The sequence below is a fragment of the Rutidosis leptorrhynchoides genome, chromosome 7 (assembly GCF_046630445.1).
Source record: "Rutidosis leptorrhynchoides isolate AG116_Rl617_1_P2 chromosome 7, CSIRO_AGI_Rlap_v1, whole genome shotgun sequence".
In the NCBI taxonomy this organism is placed as follows: Eukaryota; Viridiplantae; Streptophyta; class Magnoliopsida; order Asterales; family Asteraceae; genus Rutidosis; species Rutidosis leptorrhynchoides.
In genome coordinates this window covers 151,029,283-151,050,808 of record NC_092339.1, presented here as the reverse complement: position 1 = coordinate 151,050,808, position 21,526 = coordinate 151,029,283, and the positions used below count along the sequence as shown (strand labels likewise).

Below are 21,526 nucleotides of genomic sequence, written 5' to 3'. Positions count from 1 at the left end.
ATACATCCTGGAACGGGGAAGATGTACAAGGATCTCAAGAAACATTTTTGGTGGCCGGGTATGAAAGCCGATGTTGCTAAATACGTAGGAGAATGTTTGACGTGTTCTAAGGTCAAAGCTGAGCATCAGAAACCATCAGGTCTACTTCAACAACCCGAAATCCCGGAATGGAAATGGGAAAACATTACCATGGATTTCATCACTAAATTGCCAAGGACTGCAAGTGGTTTTGATACTATTTGGGTAATAGTTGACCGTCTCACCAAATCAGCACACTTCTTGCCAATAAGAGAAGATGACAAGATGGAGAAGTTAGCACGACTGTATTTGAAGGAAGTCATCTCCAGACATGGAATACCAATCTCTATTATCTCTGATAGGGATGGCAGATTTATTTCAAGATTCTGGCAGACATTACAGCAAGCATTAGGAACTCGTCTAGACATGAGTACTGCCTATCATCTACAAACTGATGGGCAGAGCGAAAGGACGATACAAACGCTTGAAGACATGCTACGAGCATGTGTTATTGATTTCGGAAACAGTTGGGATCGACATCTACCGTTAGCATAATTTTCCTACAACAACAGCTACCATTCAAGCATTGAGATGGCGCCGTTTGAAGCACTTTATGGTAGAAAGTGCAGGTCTCTGATTTGTTGGAGTGAAGTGGGGGATAGACAGATTACGGGTCCGGAGATTATACAAGAAACTACCGAGAAGATCATCCAAATTCAACAACGGTTGAAAACCGCCCAAAGTCGACAAAAGAGCTACACTGACATTAAAAGAAAAGATATAGAATTTGAAATTGGAGAGATGGTCATGCTTAAAGTTGCACCTTGGAAAGGCGTTGTTCGATTTGGTAAACGAGGGAAATTAAATCCAAGGTATATTGGACCATTCAAGATTATTGATCGTATCGGACCAGTAGCTTACCGACTAGAGTTACCTCAACAACTCGCGGCTGTACATAACACTTTCCACGTCTCGAATTTAAAGAAATGTTTTGCTAAAGAAGATCTCACTATTCCGTTAGATGAAATCCAAATCAACGAAAAACTTCAATTCATCGAAGAACCCGTCGAAATAATGGATCGTGAGGTTAAAAGACTTAAGCAAAACAAGATACCAATTGTTAAGGTTCGATGGAATGCTCGTAGAGGACCCGAGTTCACCTGGGAGCGTGAAGATCAGATGAAGAAGAAATACCCGCATCTATTTCCAGAAGATTCGTCAACACCTTCAACAGCTTAAAATTTCGGGACGAAATTTATTTAACGGGTAGGTACTGTAGTGACCCGAACTTTTCCATGTTTATATATATTAATTGAGATTGATATTTACATGATTAAATGTTTCCAACATGTTAAGCAATCAAACTTGTTAAGACTTGATTAATAGAAATATGTTTCATATAGACAATTGACCACCCAAGTTGACCGGTGATTCACGAACGTTAAAACTTGTAAAAACTATATGATGACATATATATGGATATATATATAGTTAACATGATACTATGATAAGTAAACATATCATTAAGTATATTAACAATGAACTACATATGTAAAAACAAGACTACTAACTTAATGATTTTTAAACGAGACATATATGTAACGATTATCGTTGTAAAGACATTTAATGTATATATATCATATTAAGAGATATTCATACATGATAATATCATGATAATATAATAATTTAAAATCTCATTTGATATTATAAACATTGGGTTAACAACATTTAACAAGATCGTTAACCTAAAGGTTTCAAAACAACACTTACATGTAACGACTAACGATGACTTAACGACTCAGTTAAAATGTATATACATGTAGTGTTTTAATATGTATTTATACACTTTTGAAAGACTTCAATACACTTATCAAAATACTTCTACTTAACAAAAATTCTTACAATTACATCCTCGTTCAGTTTCATCAACAATTCTACTCGTATGCACCCGTATTCGTACTCGTACAATACACAGCTTTTAGATGTATGTACTATTGGTATATACACTCCAATGATCAGCTCTTAGCAGCCCATGTGAGTCACCTAACACATGTGGGAACCATCATTTGGCAACTAGCATGAAATATCTCATAAAATTACAAAAATATGAGTAATCATTCATGACTTATTTACATGAAAACAAAATTACATATCCTTTATATCTAATCCATACACCAACGACCAAAAACACCTACAAACACTTTCATTCTTCAATTTTCTTCATCTAATTGATCTCTCTCAAGTTCTATCTTCAAGTTCTAAGTGTTCTTCATAAATTCCAAAAGTTCTAGTTTCATAAAATCAAGAATACTTTCAAGTTTGCTAGCTCACTTCCAATCTTGTAAGGTGATCATCCAACCTCAAGAAATCTTTGTTTCTTACAGTAGGTTATCATTCTAATACAAGGTAATAATCATATTCAAACTTTGGTTCAATTTCTATAACTATAACAATCTTATTTCAAGTGATGATCTTACTTGAACTTGTTTTCGTGTCATGATTCTGCTTCAAGAACTTCGAGCCATCCAAGGATCCATTGAAGCTAGATCCATTTTTCTCTTTTCCAGTAGGTTTATCCAAGGAACTTAAGGTAGTAATGATGTTCATAACATCATTCGATTCATACATATAAAGCTATCTTATTCGAAGGTTTAAACTTGTAATCACTAGAACATAGTTTAGTTAATTCTAAACTTGTTCGCAAACAAAAGTTAATCCTTCTAACTTGACTTTTAAAATCAACTAAACACATGTTCTATATCTATATGATATGCTAACTTAATGATTTAAAACCTGGAAACACGAAAAACACCGTAAAACCGGATTTACGCCGTCGTAGTAACACCGCGGGCTGTTTTGGGTTAGTTAATTAAAAACTATGATAAACTTTGATTTTAAAGTTGTTATTCTGAGAAAATGATTTTTATTATGAACATGAAACTATATCCAAAAATTATGATTAAACTCAAAGTGGAAGTATGTTTTCTAAAATGGTCATCTAGACGTCGTTCTTTCGACTGAAATGACTACCTTTACAAAAACGACTTGTAACTTATTTTTCCGACTATAAACCTATACTTTTCTGTTTAGATTCATAAAATAGAGTTCAATATGAAACCATAGCAATTTGATTCACTCAAAACGGATTTAAAATGAAGAAGTTATGGGTAAAACAAGATTGGATAATTTTTCTCATTTTAGCTACGTGAAAATTGGTAACAAATCTATTCCAACCATAACTTAATCAACTTGCATTGTATATTATGTAATCTTGAGATACCATAGACACGTATACAATGTTTCGACCTATCATGTCGACACATCTATATATATTTCGGAACAACCATAGACACTCTATATGTGAATGTTGGAGTTAGCTATACAGGGTTGAGGTTGATTCCAAAATATATATAGTTTGAGTTGTGATCAATACTGAGATACGTATACACTGGGTCGTGGATTGATTCAAGATAATATTTATCAATTTATTTCTGTACATCTAACTGTGGACAACTAGTTGTAGGTTACTAACGAGGACAGCTGACTTAATAAACTTAAAACATCAAAATATATTAAAAGTGTTGTAAATATATTTTTGAACATACTTTGATATATATGTATATATTGTTATAGGTTCGTGAATCAACCAGTGGCCAAGTCTTACTTCCCGACGAAGTAAAAATCTGTGAAAGTGAGTTATAGTCCCACTTTTAAAATCTAATATTTTTGGGATGAGAATACATGCAGGTTTTATAAATGATTTACAAAATAGACACAAGTACGTGAAACTACATTCTATGGTTGAATTATCGAAATCGAATATGCCCCTTTTTATTAAGTCTGGTAATCTAAGAATTAGGGAACAGACACCCTAATTGACGCGAATCCTAAAGATAGATCTATTGGGCCTAACAAACCCCATCCAAAGTACCGGATGCTTTAGTACTTCGAAATTTATATCATATCCGAAGGGTGTCCCGGAATGATGGGGATATTCTTATATATGCATCTTGTTAATGTCGGTTACCAGGTGTTCACCATATGAATGATTTTTATCTCTATGTATGGGATATGTATTGAAATATGAAATCTTGTGGTCTATTGTTACGATTTGATATATATAGGTTAAACCTATAACTCACCAACATTTTTGTTGACGTTTAAAGCATGTTTATTCTCAGGTGAATATTAAGAGCTTCCGCTGTTGCATACTAAAGTAAGGACAAGATTTGGAGTCCATGTTTGTATGATATTGTGTAAAAACTGCATTCAAGAAACTGATTTTGATGTAACATATTTGTATTGTAACCATTATGTAATGGTCATGTGTAAACAGGATATTTTAGATTATCATTATTTGATAATCTACGTAAAGCTTTTTAAACCTTTATTTATGAAATAAAGGTTATGGTTTGTTTTAAAAATGAATGCAGTCTTTGAAAAACGTCTCATATAGAGGTCAAAACCTCGCAACGAAATCAATTAATATGGAACGTTTTTAATCAATAAGAACGGGACATTTCACATATGCATATATAATACTAAAATCCCATAAGTTACGGAGGAATCTACGGAAGCTGTCAGGCAAAGGTAACAATAACAGATATGCTAAAATATGGATTAGCAGACACGCTAAGATATGAAATTTGTCTCTACACTATTCATGCAATCAATGCAATAAGAAGTGTCTAGACTAAGAATGATAAGCAGGTAATTTCCTATGGATGATAAGTAGGTAATTTTTGACACAAAATGATAAGCAAAACTTTTGACATGCAGACACGGTCGAAGTCCAGACTCACTAATGCATCTAAACAACTATCAGTTAGACACACTAATACATGACATGGTTCGCTAAGACCACCGCTCTGATACCAACTTTCATGACCCGTCCTAATCCATCCGGACGAAGTCCATATCGATTACAAATGATTCACAATAGTTGGTTACATCGCGAGGTACTTGACCTCTATATGATACATTTTACAAACATTGCATTCGTTTTAAAAGACAAACTTTCATTTCATCAAAAGTTGACAGCATGCATACCATTTCATAATATATCCGACTATAATTGACTTAATAATAATCTTGATGAACTCAACGACTCGAATGCAGCGTCTTTTGAAATATGTCATGAATGACTCCAAGTAAGATCTCTAAAATGAGCAAATGCACAGCGGAAGATTTCTTTCATACCTGAGAATAAACATGCTTTCAAGTGTCAACCAAAAGGTTGGTGAGTTCATTAGTTTAACATAAATAATCATTTCCATCATTTTAATAGACCACAAATTTTCATTTCTCATAAATATACGTCTCATGCATAGAGACAAAAATAATCATTTATATGGTGAACACCTGGTAACCGACATTAACAAGATGCATATAAGAATATCCCCTATCATTCAGGGAAATCCTTCGAACATGATAAAAACAACATCGAAGTACTAAAGCATCCGCAACCATGGATGGGCTTTGTTAGGCCCAATAGATCTATCTTTAGGATTCACGTCAATTAGTAGATCGGTTTACTAATTCTTAGGTTACCAAGCAAAAGGGGCATATTCGGCTTCGATCATTCACCCATATAATGTAGTTTCAATTACTTGTGTCTATTTTGTAAAACATTTATAAAAATTGCGCATGTATTCTCAGCCCAAAAATATAAAGGGTAAAAAGGCAAATGAAACTCACCATATTGTATTTTGTAGTAAAAATACATATGACGACATTGAACAAGAGTAGGGTTGGCCTCGGATTCACGAACCTAAATCAGTTATATATATATATTAACACATATAGTCGTAATCGAATAATTTTATATATATATTTATTAATGGTATCATTTTATATTTATAGCTTGTATGTATTATAAATATATTCATTGTATGTACTTTAAATAAATAAAATATAATTATATTATATGTATCAAGTATAGTTTTATATAACTTAATAGTTATTTGATAATATTAGTAAATATAAATAAAAGTTGTTTAGTTTTATAATAATAATAATAATAATAATAATAATAATAATAATAATAATAATAATAATAATAATAATAATAATAATAATAATAATAATAATAGTTGTTATGATAATAATAATGATACTAGCATTAATAAAAATGATATTAATAATAATAATATTAAAATAATAAAATTTATGTCAAAATAATAATAATGATAATGATAATAAAAATGATATTTTTCTTTTTAACAAAAATAATAGTCTTTAATAAAAATGATAATTTTAGTAATAAAAATGATAATTTTATAATAATAATAATAATAATAATAATAATAATAATAATAATAATAATAATAATAATAATAATAATAATAATAATAATAATAATAATAATAATAATCATGATCATGATAATAATAATAATAATAATCATGATCATGATAATAATAATATGATAGTGATAATCATAAATAATTAAGTAGATAACTACCTCAACGAAGTAGTCTTTTAAAAAAAAATGCCCAAGTCCGGGTTTAATCCCGCGACGTCCCGCTAACCTGATAATATCCTTAACCATTGAGCTACTAGCTCGATCTTGGTTTAAACCCTATATTTATTTTATTTAACCCATCATTCCAGCCTTAATTATATCTCTAACAAAAAAAATATGTCGCCCCCAAGTATCGAACCCTTGACCTCTGGTTCCCATATCTCACACTTAACCATCCAAGCTATCTGGCTTTTCCGTTTTAAACTTGTTAGGCTATTTAATAATATGTATGAAAATGTTTTATCTCCTTCATCTAGTCCCATCATCATCAACTTACATATCATAACACACGCATCATCATCATGTATCAACACGATTTTTATCTACCATTCTCATCATCAATACCTAATTATCAAACCGTCATCAATAAAAAAATTGGTATCGGCCTATAAGCAAAATCACGTGACCAAAATGGGACTCCAACATAGGTTCTCGGACCAAACAGTGAAGGAAATCTGACGGCCTAAAAGTAGTTTAACAAGTCCTAATAATTAAACATTTGTCTCGGCCCACTCGCTTGGAATACAATACGATCCAAGTATACCAGTTTAAAAAAAAAAACCTGCTATTATTATTTTTTACAACTCAAACATAAATCTAAGAAAAAGAGATTCAATGCCATTAACAAGTGGACAAGTGGTGGTAGGTTTTGGTCGGCCACAGACAAAAAGAAGAAAAGCACTCAAGGTTGCCATTATTAAACTTTAAACATTATCCCAACATTTATATCTACTTCGCTGTGCAAGTTTGGAAAAGGAGAAGAAAATGTTTACGTAGGTTCACAACTTCTAACGGGAGCTGATTTGGACGCGAACAGAAATAAAATATCGCGAGTAGAGGTTTTATTTTATTAATTTTTTTTTTCAAGGTGGCGGATTGGTGGTGATTGTGAAAGGTGATGGTGTACGGTGTAAGAGGTGAGGTGGTGGCAATGGTTTCCGGTTGTTTGTTGGTGTTCACGTTGGTGGTAACTCTAGGTGGTGTTTGAATCGATTATCGAACAAAATATATACGTGCATCAGGTTTTGTTGATAGATAATTTGGTGGTTAATTGTTGGTTTTAATGGTAGTTTGTTGTGGTAGTGACGATATGGGTGTCTACCTGAACCAATAACAGAAAAATAATTTGCAGCCTTTAATGGTAATACCCGGTTGTTTAGAGTACATCATAGTAGTAGCAGTTGAGCAGAAATAATCACGAAGCAGCAATAGGAAAAGAAAAGGGGTGTTTGGTTTATGATGGAGAGGGTGTTTGTTGATCGATGGTGATCTCAAATAGAAAACAGGATATCAAATATAGTGACTTATCGAGGGTGTCGGTGATGGTGGCCTTGAAATGGTGTTCGAAGTTAGAATCAAGAGGAAGGAGATGGGTTGGTTTTCTGGAGCATGTATATGTATATGTTCATTATATTATAGATATATATATTAAAGTAGATAAGATAATCAATCACTCAACTAATCCATTTCAAACAGTGTCGATCAATCATATCTCACATAATTGTCAAAGAAGAAATAGTAATTGTTGCATTAATAAAAATGGATCCTTTTGATTTGTTGACATAATATCACGAGAAAGCAAGAAAGAAGTTGACAATTGATAAGAGCGGATTTGCATAATATCTCTGACTTTACAATTCATATATGTACTTAATATTAATAAATATAATTATTTTGTTAATAATATTGATAATGTTATCATAATAAAATAGAATATAAAATAATAATAATAATAATAATAATAGAAGTAATAATAATATTAATGATAATAATATCTCAATAATTCTAATAATAACAAGAATAATGATTAAAGGTAATAGAAGTAATGATAATAAAAAAATGATAATTTTTAGAAATAATAGTATATAGCAAATTACATGTTTTAAATTTCATATATTATATATGGAAAATAATGAAATAACTAATACTGATATTAATATTAATATTAATATTAATCATAGTAAATACTTAATAATAATATTAGTATGACGACTGTATTTTTAACTAGTCTGAAGTTTACATAGTCTATTAATGAGCTTTCGTTTATTTTAAAATGACATAAGTTTGAATCACTTATTTAATTACCAACAAATCGACAATTGAGTATTACTATTATAATTATATTTAATATACTTTATATATATCTATATAAATTCCTAACAACTTTTATTATATTTTATGTTATTTTAAATTACAATTTAAATTATTATATATATATATATATATATATATATATATATATATATATATATATATATATATATATATATATATATATATATATGCCTCTATTTACAAATAGTTGTTCATGAATCGTCGGACACAGTCATGGTTAATTGAATATATGAAACAGTTCAAACTTTTTGAGACTCAACCTTACAGACTTTGCTTATCGTGTCAGAATCATAAAAAATAAAATAAAGTTTAAGTTTAGTCGGAAATCTCCGGGTTGTCACACCTTGGACCGAGGATACCTTGCTGCGAACTTAGTGTGTTGGGCCGAGTCCAATAAGCTATCGGGTAGGGACAAGGATGAGGAGTTCATTGGGCCAAAGGTGAATGTTGATAACTGTATGGTGGGTAGTGATTCCATATAGGATTTGAACCATAATTAGCCCGACCACGACCTCTATTGCTACGGCCCCTATAGTTGTTTGAGCCACGACCACATCCCCTGGAATTGCCATATCGAAAGTTAGATGGACCTCGATTATTGGACTGAACAGATTCGGTTGAGGCAGGCTGCTTAGTCTGGTTTGTTGTGGTTAACATGGCCGATTCAGTGGATGTGGAGTTTGTGATAACCTGCTTCTGTTTACGAGTCTCTTCCAGCACCAATTTAGATCGAGCTTTATAGAAGGAAGGCAAATCAGACATCTGAGTGAAATATGTGCCCACAACATCGTAGTCATCGTTCAGTCCCGTAATCAATTGTAGGACCATACGAGGTTCGGTGACCTTGTCACCAACGTTGTTTAGTTTGTCAGCGATGGTTTTGATTTCCTGGCAGTAGGATGAAACATCCAGAAAATCATCAAGCTTGATGTTGGTGAATTGACGTTGTAAGTACAACGCAAGTGTGTTTTTATTGTCCTGAAACACACTTTGAATCCGTGTCCACGCTTGAGCAGCGGTTTGATCATCTTCAAGAATGGTGCTTCTTAACTCGTTGGAGATAGTTACGTAGAGCCATTGCAATACAATTGCATCTACACGAGACCATAACGGATCTGCATCAGTGTTGTTGGTTGTGGTGGAAGAAGCATCGGAGGTGGTAACCGTAGGCAGGATATGATCTAATACATCATACGCCCGACAATGGATTTTAAATAGTTGTGACCAAGAGTTGTATTGGCCGTTTTTGATGTCAAGAGTGATAGGAATGATGTTTTTGATGTTCGAGATTGCAAGAGCAGGGTGATACTTTTGTGTTTCAGACATGATTATTGGTAATGAAAAGAAAAAAAATAAAAAAAAATAAATTTGGGATCTGCAGAGAGAAGAGTCAGACGATGGAGAGGAGAAAAAATTGGCCTGATACCATGTATGATTATGTAAAATTCGTTGATCTGTCCCTATATATACAAGCTTCCTATCTAAATATATGGAAAAGATTTGTGTTGACTTAAACCCAATCCTCAAAACACATGCCTATGACAACTGGTATACACGAGATTCCTATAACGGTTAATACACTCCAAGTTAGAAGCTCACACTCACACTTAAGGTTACTACAAGTGATGATTTATGCTACTTCTTTGAATAATCAAAGAAGTAGCTTACAATGCAAACTAGCTACTGATTAGAATTAGGTGCTTAGTTTACATTGATTCTATCTTGGGTACAAGATAGAATGTCCATCTAGCTAATCACATATCTTCAGTTATGAAATGAAGCACATGTGATCTTGTTGTATTCGAATGAAGTTCTGGATGACTCATGACCATCTTCATTAAATATTTCTTCCTTTTATAAGTGAAGAGATGCACTTGACATATGTCTAACGAGCAGGTCAACGATCAACTGTGGCAATGATCGTTTGCAATAGTCCAAATAAAATAACCGTTTTGCAATACCAGTTGTGATTAAAATTCCATTCATGAATACGTGATACCCGTTGAACAACCCACGAGTATAGCCGTTAACCCCCAACTTTTATTTAATTACACACTATTATTTATCATATTGAATATTTATATTTTTGAATCATTTACATATATTTCTTAATTATTATTATTATTATTATTATTATTATTATTATTATTATTATTATTATTATTATTATTATTATTATTATTATTATTATTATAAGTTATATTGTATATATTTATATAATATAAAGATCGTTGGTATCCGCAAGTTATGGGTATGTGTACAAAAATGTAACACATTAATAGGTATACAGGCCTCAACGGATAAAGAAAAAGTAATTGTAATGTTCTCATAATTTAGACACTTGATATAAATCACGATCATTAAGTTGTCATAAAAGACTATTTTAAGTTTTTAACATACTCATGACATTATATAGTAGTATTTGTTAATCTCGTTCATAACCATGAGTGATTTATCTTTTTTAGTTACAATTCAAAATATCATAATGGTTTATATTACGTGTTATGTTTAAGTCCCGCGAAAATACTGGTTATACACTAGTTATATCATTAAATTATAATTGGTATTAATATTAGTATTATTATTAAAATTAATTCTTTTTCGTGTTATTTTTAATTATGTTATTTATTTCTTTATTTAACAACAGTTCGGGATTATCCGGGGAACTAAACCACTCACGCGTTCATCTCTCGCAGTTGCGTAACTCGCCCCTAACTGCTACCTAGGAGGAAACTCGGCACAATCAGAAAGCATGAGCGGTACCCCCCCCCCCCCACCCACACACACACTGCCGCCACAACGCGATGTGTGGAAGGCACCCTTGGTTAGGATTCAAGGGTTAAGGGGCAACCTTGTGTGCAATATTGCACCCTACGGGAGTCGAACTCTTGACATCTCGCTTAGAGAGACAGACCACTACCACATGAGTTACAATAACTTACTTAGTTACCGTTAGTTATAGTCTTGGTTTTACTTTATTTACTAGATCAAACGGTTTTGTTTACCTTGTTAGTGGCCGTTTGGTTTAGTTAGTTTAGTTGAACTAGGGTTCTTTTTTTGTAACGATTGTAGTATTATACTGTTTGACCGTCACGTTCCTTCTAATGTTATCATTTTTTTTAAAAAATTAAATAAAAGATTTATAGTATTGCATTCCGTATATACGTAGTATTACATTAAATTAAAATATTGATTAAATTAAATGGGCCCTAATACCAAGAATAAGCAGGCCCACATATTAACTGCATTAGAGAGAGATACATACGTCGTTTTCATTCAATACGTTACGTTCAGGTATCACTTACAACTTGTGTGCCCAAAACGAAAAATAAAAGGGGGGAGAAGGTCACGTGACCCTTTGGGAGCTAGCTGAGGCCCACGACGACGGACGGAATCCTTGAATATGGATCACACTCAAACAACACTCACTGTGGGCCCTACTCGTGACCTTCTCGTTGCCGTCGATGATAATTCCGTTACTGCGTCTACTGCCACCAAAAACCAACTGGTAAATTTTAACTCAATGTTTCTTCTGTCTATATTGTAATTTTGTATTTTATCTCTATATATCTAATCTAATATCTATATTATTATATGCATAATCTATAATTTATTGTAATCGTTTAAAACCTTATTACGCGTGGTTACTGATCATCGTAGGACTAATTTTGTTATCTTCTCATCAGTGTGTTAGTTGTTAATCAATTGCATGTTGACTATGAAATCTGCATCTATAGTTACCCTCTATTTTTATCTTTTTTGTTTTGCTTTTTTAATGACATATATCTATTAAATATTAATATTAATATATTAATTAATATTACCAGTAACAATATCACTCAATTACCTCGAATACATTCACACCCTAATCTATTGTTAGTCGGTACTGCCACTCCAATGAGAGATTATTTATTGATGTTATTATTGAAAAAAGAGTTGAAGGGTACATTTTACCGTTGGTCCCCGTTGATACCGATAGTCCTCATGGTTTGATAAATGTACGTCGTTGGTCCTAAACCTAAAGCCAGTTTAATTGTTCCGTTGAATTATTACACGTGCCTTACACATGATGGGCAATACGTTAATTTTGGGTAAAAAAAGCTCTATTATAAGTTTATAACCGAATGGTCATTGGGCTGGCGGTATCCCGGTTACATGGATCCCTTTTAACCATGAGGTTAGGGTTCAATTATGATGGACATATGTGTATATATTCGTGATAGGTGTTGCGTGTAAGTATCCACATTTCTAAAGAAAAAGAGTAAATATGAGTATTTTTAATGTAATGGCATGGTAATATATATCATCTTGTGATTGGTATATATGATGATAGTGGATTATATGTACTTACATGTATAATGATGATTATATTGTTGAAATTAATTAGGATACTAATCTTCGCGCTACTCTATCGCTCGCTTACAACTCGTTAGGAGTCGTGTATGGAGGGCTGGTTACTTCCCCGCTTTACGTTTACCCTTCAATGGCATTAAAGTCCCCAACTAAAGATGACTACTTGGGAATTTATAGCATTATGTTCTGGACTCTTACACTAATTGGTGTTGTCAAATATGCCTGCATAGCTTTGAAGGCTGATGATCAGGGTGAAGGTATGTCACATTCCTTAGATATCATTTTTTTAGTAATTATAATACCACTGAAAAACCACAATTTTATTATATAAATAAATTCATTGTATTGTAAGAAAATTTGTGTTAAATGTTAATTTCAAGAATTTGTAACTTATGGATGATGTGTTTGCCAGGTGGGACATTTGCTTTATACTCATTACTTTGCAGGCACATGAACATTGGAGCCATTACATCGAAGAGTGTCAATTCACCTTCAAACACTTTACATAATAATGTGCATCATCAACGCTTAAAAAAGCAAAGTAAGCTTGGGGCGTTTATCGAGAAGAGTTTAATTGCCAGAAGGGTATTGTTTTTCATAGCTATACTTGGCATGTGTATGTTAATCGGTGACGGCATACTCACCCCCGCAATTTCAGTGTTATCTGCAATGGATGGTATCAGAGTTCCTTTTCCAAAGTTCAGTAAATGTAAGTTCAAAATCTACGATATCTTACATTATAATCGGTTATTCTATTATATTGCATCCGAATTATTGTTTCTTTGTGATTTGTTAGCTTTGGTGGAAGCCCTGTCTGCAATAGTTCTAGTTGTCCTGTTTTTGCTTCAAAAATATGGTACTGCGCGAGTGAGCTTTCTTTTTTCTCCAATCATGGGTGCATGGACGTTGACAACTCCGATTATCGGTATTTATAACGTCATACATCATTACCCTACCATTTTTAAGGCGATATCACCGCACTATATCTTCCAATTTTTCTCGAGAAATGGCCACCAGGGTTGGCTGTTGCTTAATGGCATGGTCCTTTGCATAACAGGTTAGTCTTGCGATTAAAAGGAACACTTTTTTTAGGTTTTTTTTTTTTTTTTTTTTTTGTTTAACAGCGGTTTATAGGTGAGTTGTGAATTTTTTTTTTTTTTTTTTTTTTTAGGTAGTGAGTATATTATATGTAAGGGACAATTTGTAATCAACTATATGTATATATCAACTTTCAATTACTGCCAATGTATGCATCCGACCACTCATATCCTATAAACTGATGATCGATGTGGTACAGTTTTGATGGCATGTCAGTTTATATGGTTGACATGTCATCAAAGTTACTAGTTACTGGTTACCGGTTACCAGATAACTAACTCACCATACACATACGTTAGTAAAAATTCAAAGTTTGATACATACAATAGAAATATTCGAAGTTAGTACATTTTTTCAGACACTTAATGTAATGTTAAACATAATACCGTTGATGACTAAAATGCAGTATTAATGTCTTCTTTATTTAATCAGGTTCTGAAGCATTATTTGCTGATCTTGGGCATTTTGATAGGCCGTCCATTCAGATTGGGTTTTTGTCCTTCATATACCCATCATTAGTCTTAACGTATGCGGGTCAAACCGCATACTTGATCCAACATCCAGATGATCATACTGATGGGTTTTACAAGTTTATACCCACAAAAGTATATTGGCCGATGTTTGTTATTGCCTCGTCAGCAGCTATTGTTGCGAGTCAGTCTCTGATATCGGCCACTTTTTCCGTTATTAAGCAATCTGTTGTGTTGGACTATTTCCCTCGGATCAAGATTGTGCATACGTCCTCCAGCAATGAAGGCCAGGTTTATTCACCAGAAACAAATTACACCCTCATGGTTCTCTGTGTTGCTGTCATACTTATTTTCGGAGATGGAAAAGAAATCGGAAACGCGTTTGGTATGCCCTTTCTCATTCATTGTATCTTATATTCACCAAAATTAAATACATTAGATTTGAAAACTTCTTCATCTTCATTTGCACACACATTTGTGGTGATTGGGGGTTATGGTAGAAAAAATAATCGTTTCTTGTATATCGAACTGGCACGGTTTGATGTCTAAAAACTTTCATGTTTATAAAAATCAGCATAAAATAAGGTTATGGAAAAATGTTATTTATAGGGAACTTATACGAACAGTGCTGCACACACAGACAATGTGCATATAGGTAGGGTGTAGTTCTGTATGCAATTACTCCCTCCGTCCCAAAATAACTATCCCATTTTACTTTTGAAACCTTTTTTTCACAACTTTGACCTAAAATATTTTTGTTTGTTTTGTATAATATTTAATGAAATTTATATGAATGTACAAGGTTTTAAATGGGCTTTCATTCTTATGATTTTCACCAAATATCATAGAACACAAACAAATATATTTAAAGTTAAAGCTAGAAAGAAAAGACTTCAAATGTCAAACTTGGACAGTTATTTGGGACGGAGATATTATTAACTAATTAAAAGTGATTTAGGAGATTATAGGGATATATATATTTCACCACAAGTTTTAATCAGTTTGAGCCATTCTCATATTACCAGTTTCCTTTTAAAATACTTTAACATAAAACATAACCTCTACAACTTCAGCAAGTTTTGAAGATGTGAACATATATTTAAGTCTAAATATTGTCCACTTGTTTTATATCTTCTAAAACATGTAATATCAATTTCAGGTGTTGTCATCATTTTGGTCATGCTAATTACCACTTTATTACTAATAGTGGTCATGATTGTGATTTGGAGAGTCCCGACAATTTTCGTTGCTCTCTTCTCGTTCATCTTCTTAACAATGGAAGGTGTTTACTTGAGCTCCGTTTTCACCAAAATCAAACAAGGTGGATGGATCCCGTTCGCCATCTCACTAATTCTTGCTTTTATAATGTTCGGTTGGTTCTACGGGAGACAAAGAAAAATGGAATACGAGTTAGCCCACAAAATAGACATGAATCGGCTTAAACTTCTCCTTTCAGATCCAGGTGTCCAAAGAGTTCCCGGAATATGCTTCTTTTACTCCAACATTCAAGACGGGTTCACCCCGGTTTTAGGTCACTACATAATAAACATGAGATCCATTCATAAAGTAACTGTATTTACAACACTTCGATACCTATTGGTCCCAAAAGTTGCACCTAGTGAGCGGTTAGTTATAAAAAGATTAGGGATTAAAGGTGTATATGGGTGCTTGATTCAATATGGGTATGCGGATTCGCTTAATCTTCAAGGAGACTTTGTTACTCAAATCATTGCTAGTTTGAAAGATCATATAATACATTATTCTACCCAGAATTCAACAGATGTTCGTTTGGACGAACAAGAATTGATCGATCTGAATGAAGCGCAAGATGCTGCTGTTGTTCATGTTCGTGGGAAAACGCGGTTTCATACAAGCAAGAAATGTGCTTGGTTTGATAGGTTTATGCTTGCGTTTTATGAGTTTATGCATAGTAATTGTAGGTCTGGGATTCCTACTTTAGGAGTGCCCCTTCCGCAGCGTATAGAGGTTGGTATGCTTTATGAGGCATGAATTAAAGCCGTGTCGAATTATTGTTCTAATGTGTAGTTTGTAGAAGCAAGAAAAAACATGCTTGCTGTACAAATACAAAGCCCTAGAAATTTTAGGTTGTTGAACCGTTTGGGGTTTGTGTTGAAATATAATGAACTTTCTATCTTAGACTTATAGAGGTATGATATTTACTCAATGATCAATTTTTAGATAATTTTAGCCATTCACTTATGAATGAGTAGTTGAGGTTAAATTGCAGTGTGTTAAGTGAGTTCAAAGTTCCAACTCATATGAAATATATAATGGCTTCCAAGACATACTTAACATTACATAATCCTACCGGCCAATAACCTAAAATAAAGATCCATACGTTGTCTAGAGAATATCACCAAATCCATTTCTTAGCTAAAAGATCGTGGTTTGTGTTCGTTCACGTTTTCAAAGTCTATGTTCCATTAATCTAGTAATTTGTTTGTAAACTAACTGTACTAAGGAGTTTTCCTCTCCTCCTTTTTGTTTTCAGCCACCTCCGGCCACCGGTATCTCGCCGGTGGTCGGAAGTACTCTTCTCGCTAGATCCACCTTCTTCTCTTGCTTCTCTGCTTCGGTGAGTTTCTTGCCTCTTTTTTTCGTTTTTTCCTTTTTGTCCGCTTTGTTTGTCTCCTTTTCCGGTGGAGTGAGGTGGATTCCGGCTAACGGCGTTTGGTGGCCACTCACCCAGTTGGTGTTGGTCGTTGGTTTTGTCTCCGGTCAGGCGTTTTTCTTGCCATCTCCTTTCCTGACGGGCTGAGGTAGATTCTAGCCGACAGTGTTTGGTCTGTTGGTGGTGGTCGTTGATTTGCCTCCGATTTTGGCTTATATCGTTCTCGCTTTTTATTCTTGTCTGGTCTCCTGACTTAGCTAGTGTTGCGGTGGCTGGAGGTGGTTGGCGGCTTACCACCAGCTGGTGGTCTCTGCTGGTCTCTGGTTGTCTCCGTTTAGGGCAACGTTGGTTGCCGTCGATCATGGATCTGGTGGTTTCACCACCCAATTGGTGGTGGCTGTCGGATTTGTACGTGGGTATGGTAGTGAAATAAAATGATGAAGGTGTTTGACGAAAATGAAGATAGAGTGGGAAAGTTAAAAGACACTGATAGAATAAAATATGGATGGACAAAAATACTCCCACCTGCTCGCACATAGAATGTATTAACGGCATCTTGTTAACTTAGACTTAACGATTGGATTATCCGCAAAGGACTATCCGCGAAGGAACTGCAAAGTAATGGAATATCTAAGTAAAAAAAATTACATTATTCGCAAAAAGTTTAACAAACTACGAGGACTATCCGTGTAATTATTTCATAACTAAACTTAAAAGGTAAAGTAAAAGAAAAGGAGGAGGAATATATATATATATATATATATATATATATATATATATATATATATATATATATATATATATATATATATATATATATATATATATATATATATATATATATCTATCTATCTATCTCAGAAGTAGCCCAAAATTCCAAACACTTGCCGAGAGAGTAAGAAGATGATATCTTCTTGTTATTCATGTGGCTTCTGTTTGCTCAAAATTAATCCTACACTCTTTTCACCCAAAACCCCAATTACACACTTACACTTACCCATCATCTTCTTCAATCAATTACCACACTCTACTATTTCTAGTCATCTTCAACCCTACAACAACAACAACAAGAATGAGTCACCCAAACTTTTTCAGTCCACCAAAAGAAAACTACTGAATTTTTCCATGTTAACCGTACTATTTTCATCACCTATTTGTCAACCATTTTTATCATTAAGCTTGGCTGAAACAGAGGACCTGATTGAGCTCGAAAGATACACAGATATAGATCAGGGCTTTACACTTCTTAAACCCGCATCTTGGATTAAGGTCAGTTACTGTGTTTTATGTCTTCTTTTTTTAAAAAAATCTCCCAACCAATTGAAAATAATGTAACGAGTTTAACGATAAGACAATTCGAAATGGTGACCGTAATGTGTCAAGGTTGTGGTAAAAATGGTGTAGCCGGAAAGGTTGTGGGAAGGTCGGTCCCACCTAAAAACAAGAAAAAGGTAGAAAAATGAAGAATAGGGCGGTGAACGCCCAAACTCTTGCCCGTTGAAACTCGCTTGATGGTCCACGAAAAAGATCCCAGAACGGCCCTTATAGGGCGTTCTGACATTGTTTAAGATGAACAGTGGGTTTTGAACGCCCATGATCTAAGGGTTTTGTCAACGACAATGGCTGTCCTTACTCCTTAGGGGGTTGTTTTACATGCTGTTTTCATGTTTGTATTGATTGATATTGATATTGATATGATTGTTGTTATAATTTTCCTAAAATCAATTACTTGAGTTGAAATACTGAATAGGTTGAAAAAGCAGGGGCAACTGTGTTGTTTGAGGATCCAAATAAAGGAAGTAACAATGTGGGAGTTGTAGTAACACCGGTTCGTTTAGACGGTCTCCGTCAATTTGGTGATCCTCAATTTGTTTCAAACAAACTTATTCAAGCTGAGAAACGCAAGGTAACTATATTTCTTACATGTAATACAGTGCATTCTTACTAAAGGGCCTTTGGTCTAGCGGTATCGAGAGCCCCTCTGACTTTGAGGTCATGGTTCAAGTCCTATTTAGGACAATATTCGTGTGCGTGAGTTTGCCGTTCTAAAAAATACAACGCATTCTTGCAAGTGTTGCTAATGCACATTTAGGAGGTGTTTAAGATCACTTAATTCAACACGCTTTTATGTTTGAATTTACTTATCTGCTACATATTAAATAAGAAATAAGCAAATAAACACTCATAGTGAATATTCTTTGATTAGCAACATGGTAACCGATTCTTGTTGACACAGGAAAGCACGAAAGATGTACAAATAGTGTCGTTCAGGGAGAGACCGGACCAAAAAGGAGACATACAAGTGTATGAGTTCGAATACAAATTAGATAGCACTAGGGGAGGGCTAAAGACGATATTTTCAGCTGCATTTGTGGCATCGAAGAAACTCTACCTTCTAAACATAGCTCACTCAGACAACCCGGAGCAACCTTTAAGTGACAATAAACGAATCATGTTAGAGCAAGTTCTTCATTCATTTGACGTTGCACCACCTTCGGCTACTACTGACACTCAAGTTTAACAAGCATCTCAAATTTGTCTACACTTTATTTTCTTTGATACCAGAGTATATGTTTTCATGATGTAAAGCGATTCGGAAGAAAGTATTAGTAATGTTGTTGACATTCATGTTGTATAAGTCTCATTTTTGTAATATTAAGAGAATAAATATATCATTGTCAGTTCTTAGCAGCAGTAACTTATTAGCTGTAATGAAGTTCTTAGTAGCAGTAAAATGATACTATCCAACTACAGTATTTACAGTTTTACACTGTCTTTCAAAGTCATGTAGTTTTCCATTATACAATTGATATGCAAGTATGTAGATGTAACTACTGTAAGTCACAAAATGGTTGCTTTCCTATTGTTTAGACACAAATTTTGCTTATGACTAAGAGGTGCATTTGGTTAAGTGGAGTCTATGGGGAAACGAAAGATTTATAAAGAACGTCAAGTGATATAAATTTGCTGACATGAATAAAATTTGATATTGCAATGACAAGTATGCATATACCGATTTCCCAAAGTAACAGTATGTTAAGCAAGACAAATGTGACAATAACTCCAACCATGCACATACAGAAATCATGTGGCATAAGTAGGTGTATTAAAATTGCAGATGAATTTCTCACATATATTTGATTGCGTAACCTAATGTCTGTGAATCGGTACTGAAATTCATTCTTTGAACTGCCATTCCCTGCGGCACATGGGACAGTGCGCTTGAGGAGTCTGTGAATTCACCCATTTCAGAATGCAATGAAGATGGAAAGCGTGGTTGCAAGCACCCCATACTGCACAAATAACCACAAATCAGTCGGCGTTAATGAGTAAGATAGTAATAGTAAGCAATGTGATTACAACAATATCAGAAAATATAAGAAACTGTAACGGAAAAAATAGCATTGTCAACCAAGTGCTGGTTTAGTGCAAGTGATGTGACCCAACATCCGTTTTTCTTTTTGAACGACAAAGCACACACAAAAGTCTCACTAGTAGTATTACGCAAAAGTCCTCTTTACATATGATTGTTGTTTCTGGTAACGCTATATATATAATGGTCTACTGTGTGAACTGAAAGAAAAAGAAAAAAGAAACGAAAACGAATCATCTCAAACGTCTGCCAGAGTGTACTTTTCTATTTTTAATTTCATATGATACTTATGTTTCTGAAAAAAAACTAAAAACCAAAGAAGGAATGTAAGTTTTGGAACATAGTTGAGACAGTGGAAAATTTGTAAGAAATGAAAGTGTTTCGAAGCAGCACCAACTGACCCGGAAATGAATATATTACCCAACCCGCCCATTTGGACAGCTTAAAAGCAGTAGAAACTAAAGATGCAGTGAAGAGAAAGTTACTTAGTGGGCAATCATCTCCCGGGAGTTTACAGTCAGGACAACAACCATCAAAAGCCATCCTACAAATCCCGCACGTTTCATCATGTGCATCCCATGTCCATGAAGCTACTGCATGCCATCTATAACCGTCCATCACACACAAACAACTTCAGTTCATAAAATTAACCAAAAAAATTTTATTTGAAACCGAATGATTGGAACGAAACATACTCTGTTTAGTAGGTCCACCGGTATTCATACGCAGCAGGTTAAGAAATTGCAAAAACAATGAATTTTGAAGATTCTCGCGAATTATCTAAGATGACTCAGCTCGCAATCATATAAGTACAAATGACTATTCGTACGAAATTATATCACGGTATCAGAATATTAAAAGGCTATTCTTTCAACCTATGCAAAGTTTAATTGTACCTCCCCATGAAATAGTACAAAATGTGAAGCATAATCTATGTCAGTTGT

The 21,526-nt window shown here is 33.8% G+C and overlaps 4 protein-coding genes across 4 annotated transcripts; 2 read left to right on the top strand and 2 right to left on the bottom strand.

Annotated features, from left to right (window-relative positions):
• Nucleotides 1-9,082: 9,082 nt before the first annotated feature.
• LOC139859687 (uncharacterized) lies at nucleotides 9,083-9,982 on the bottom strand. The gene has a single exon (XM_071848469.1). The coding sequence runs from the start codon at nucleotides 9,980-9,982 to the stop codon at nucleotides 9,083-9,085; it is 900 nt and encodes a 299-aa protein (XP_071704570.1).
• Nucleotides 9,983-11,978: 1,996 nt separating this feature from the next.
• LOC139858062 (probable potassium transporter 17) lies at nucleotides 11,979-16,587 on the top strand. The gene is made up of 6 exons (XM_071846911.1): nucleotides 11,979-12,164; nucleotides 13,044-13,266; nucleotides 13,422-13,718; nucleotides 13,806-14,066; nucleotides 14,540-14,962; nucleotides 15,737-16,587. The coding sequence occupies exons 1-6, from the start codon at nucleotides 12,060-12,062 to the stop codon at nucleotides 16,585-16,587; spliced, it is 2,160 nt and encodes a 719-aa protein (XP_071703012.1). The 5' UTR covers nucleotides 11,979-12,059.
• A 1,515-nt stretch (nucleotides 16,588-18,102) lies between these two features.
• LOC139858498 (psbP domain-containing protein 2, chloroplastic) lies at nucleotides 18,103-19,730 on the top strand. Its single transcript, XM_071847344.1, has 3 exons — nucleotides 18,103-18,478; nucleotides 18,960-19,115; nucleotides 19,446-19,730. The coding sequence occupies exons 1-3, from the start codon at nucleotides 18,113-18,115 to the stop codon at nucleotides 19,728-19,730; spliced, it is 807 nt and encodes a 268-aa protein (XP_071703445.1). The 5' UTR covers nucleotides 18,103-18,112.
• Nucleotides 19,731-20,174: 444 nt separating this feature from the next.
• Nucleotides 20,175-21,200, bottom strand: LOC139859686 (anaphase-promoting complex subunit 11). Its single transcript, XM_071848468.1, has 2 exons — nucleotides 21,068-21,200; nucleotides 20,175-20,502 (listed from the first exon to the last, which is right to left on the bottom strand). The coding sequence occupies exons 1-2, from the start codon at nucleotides 21,198-21,200 to the stop codon at nucleotides 20,387-20,389; spliced, it is 249 nt and encodes an 82-aa protein (XP_071704569.1). The 3' UTR covers nucleotides 20,175-20,386.
• Between the last annotated feature and the right edge of the window lie 326 nt (nucleotides 21,201-21,526).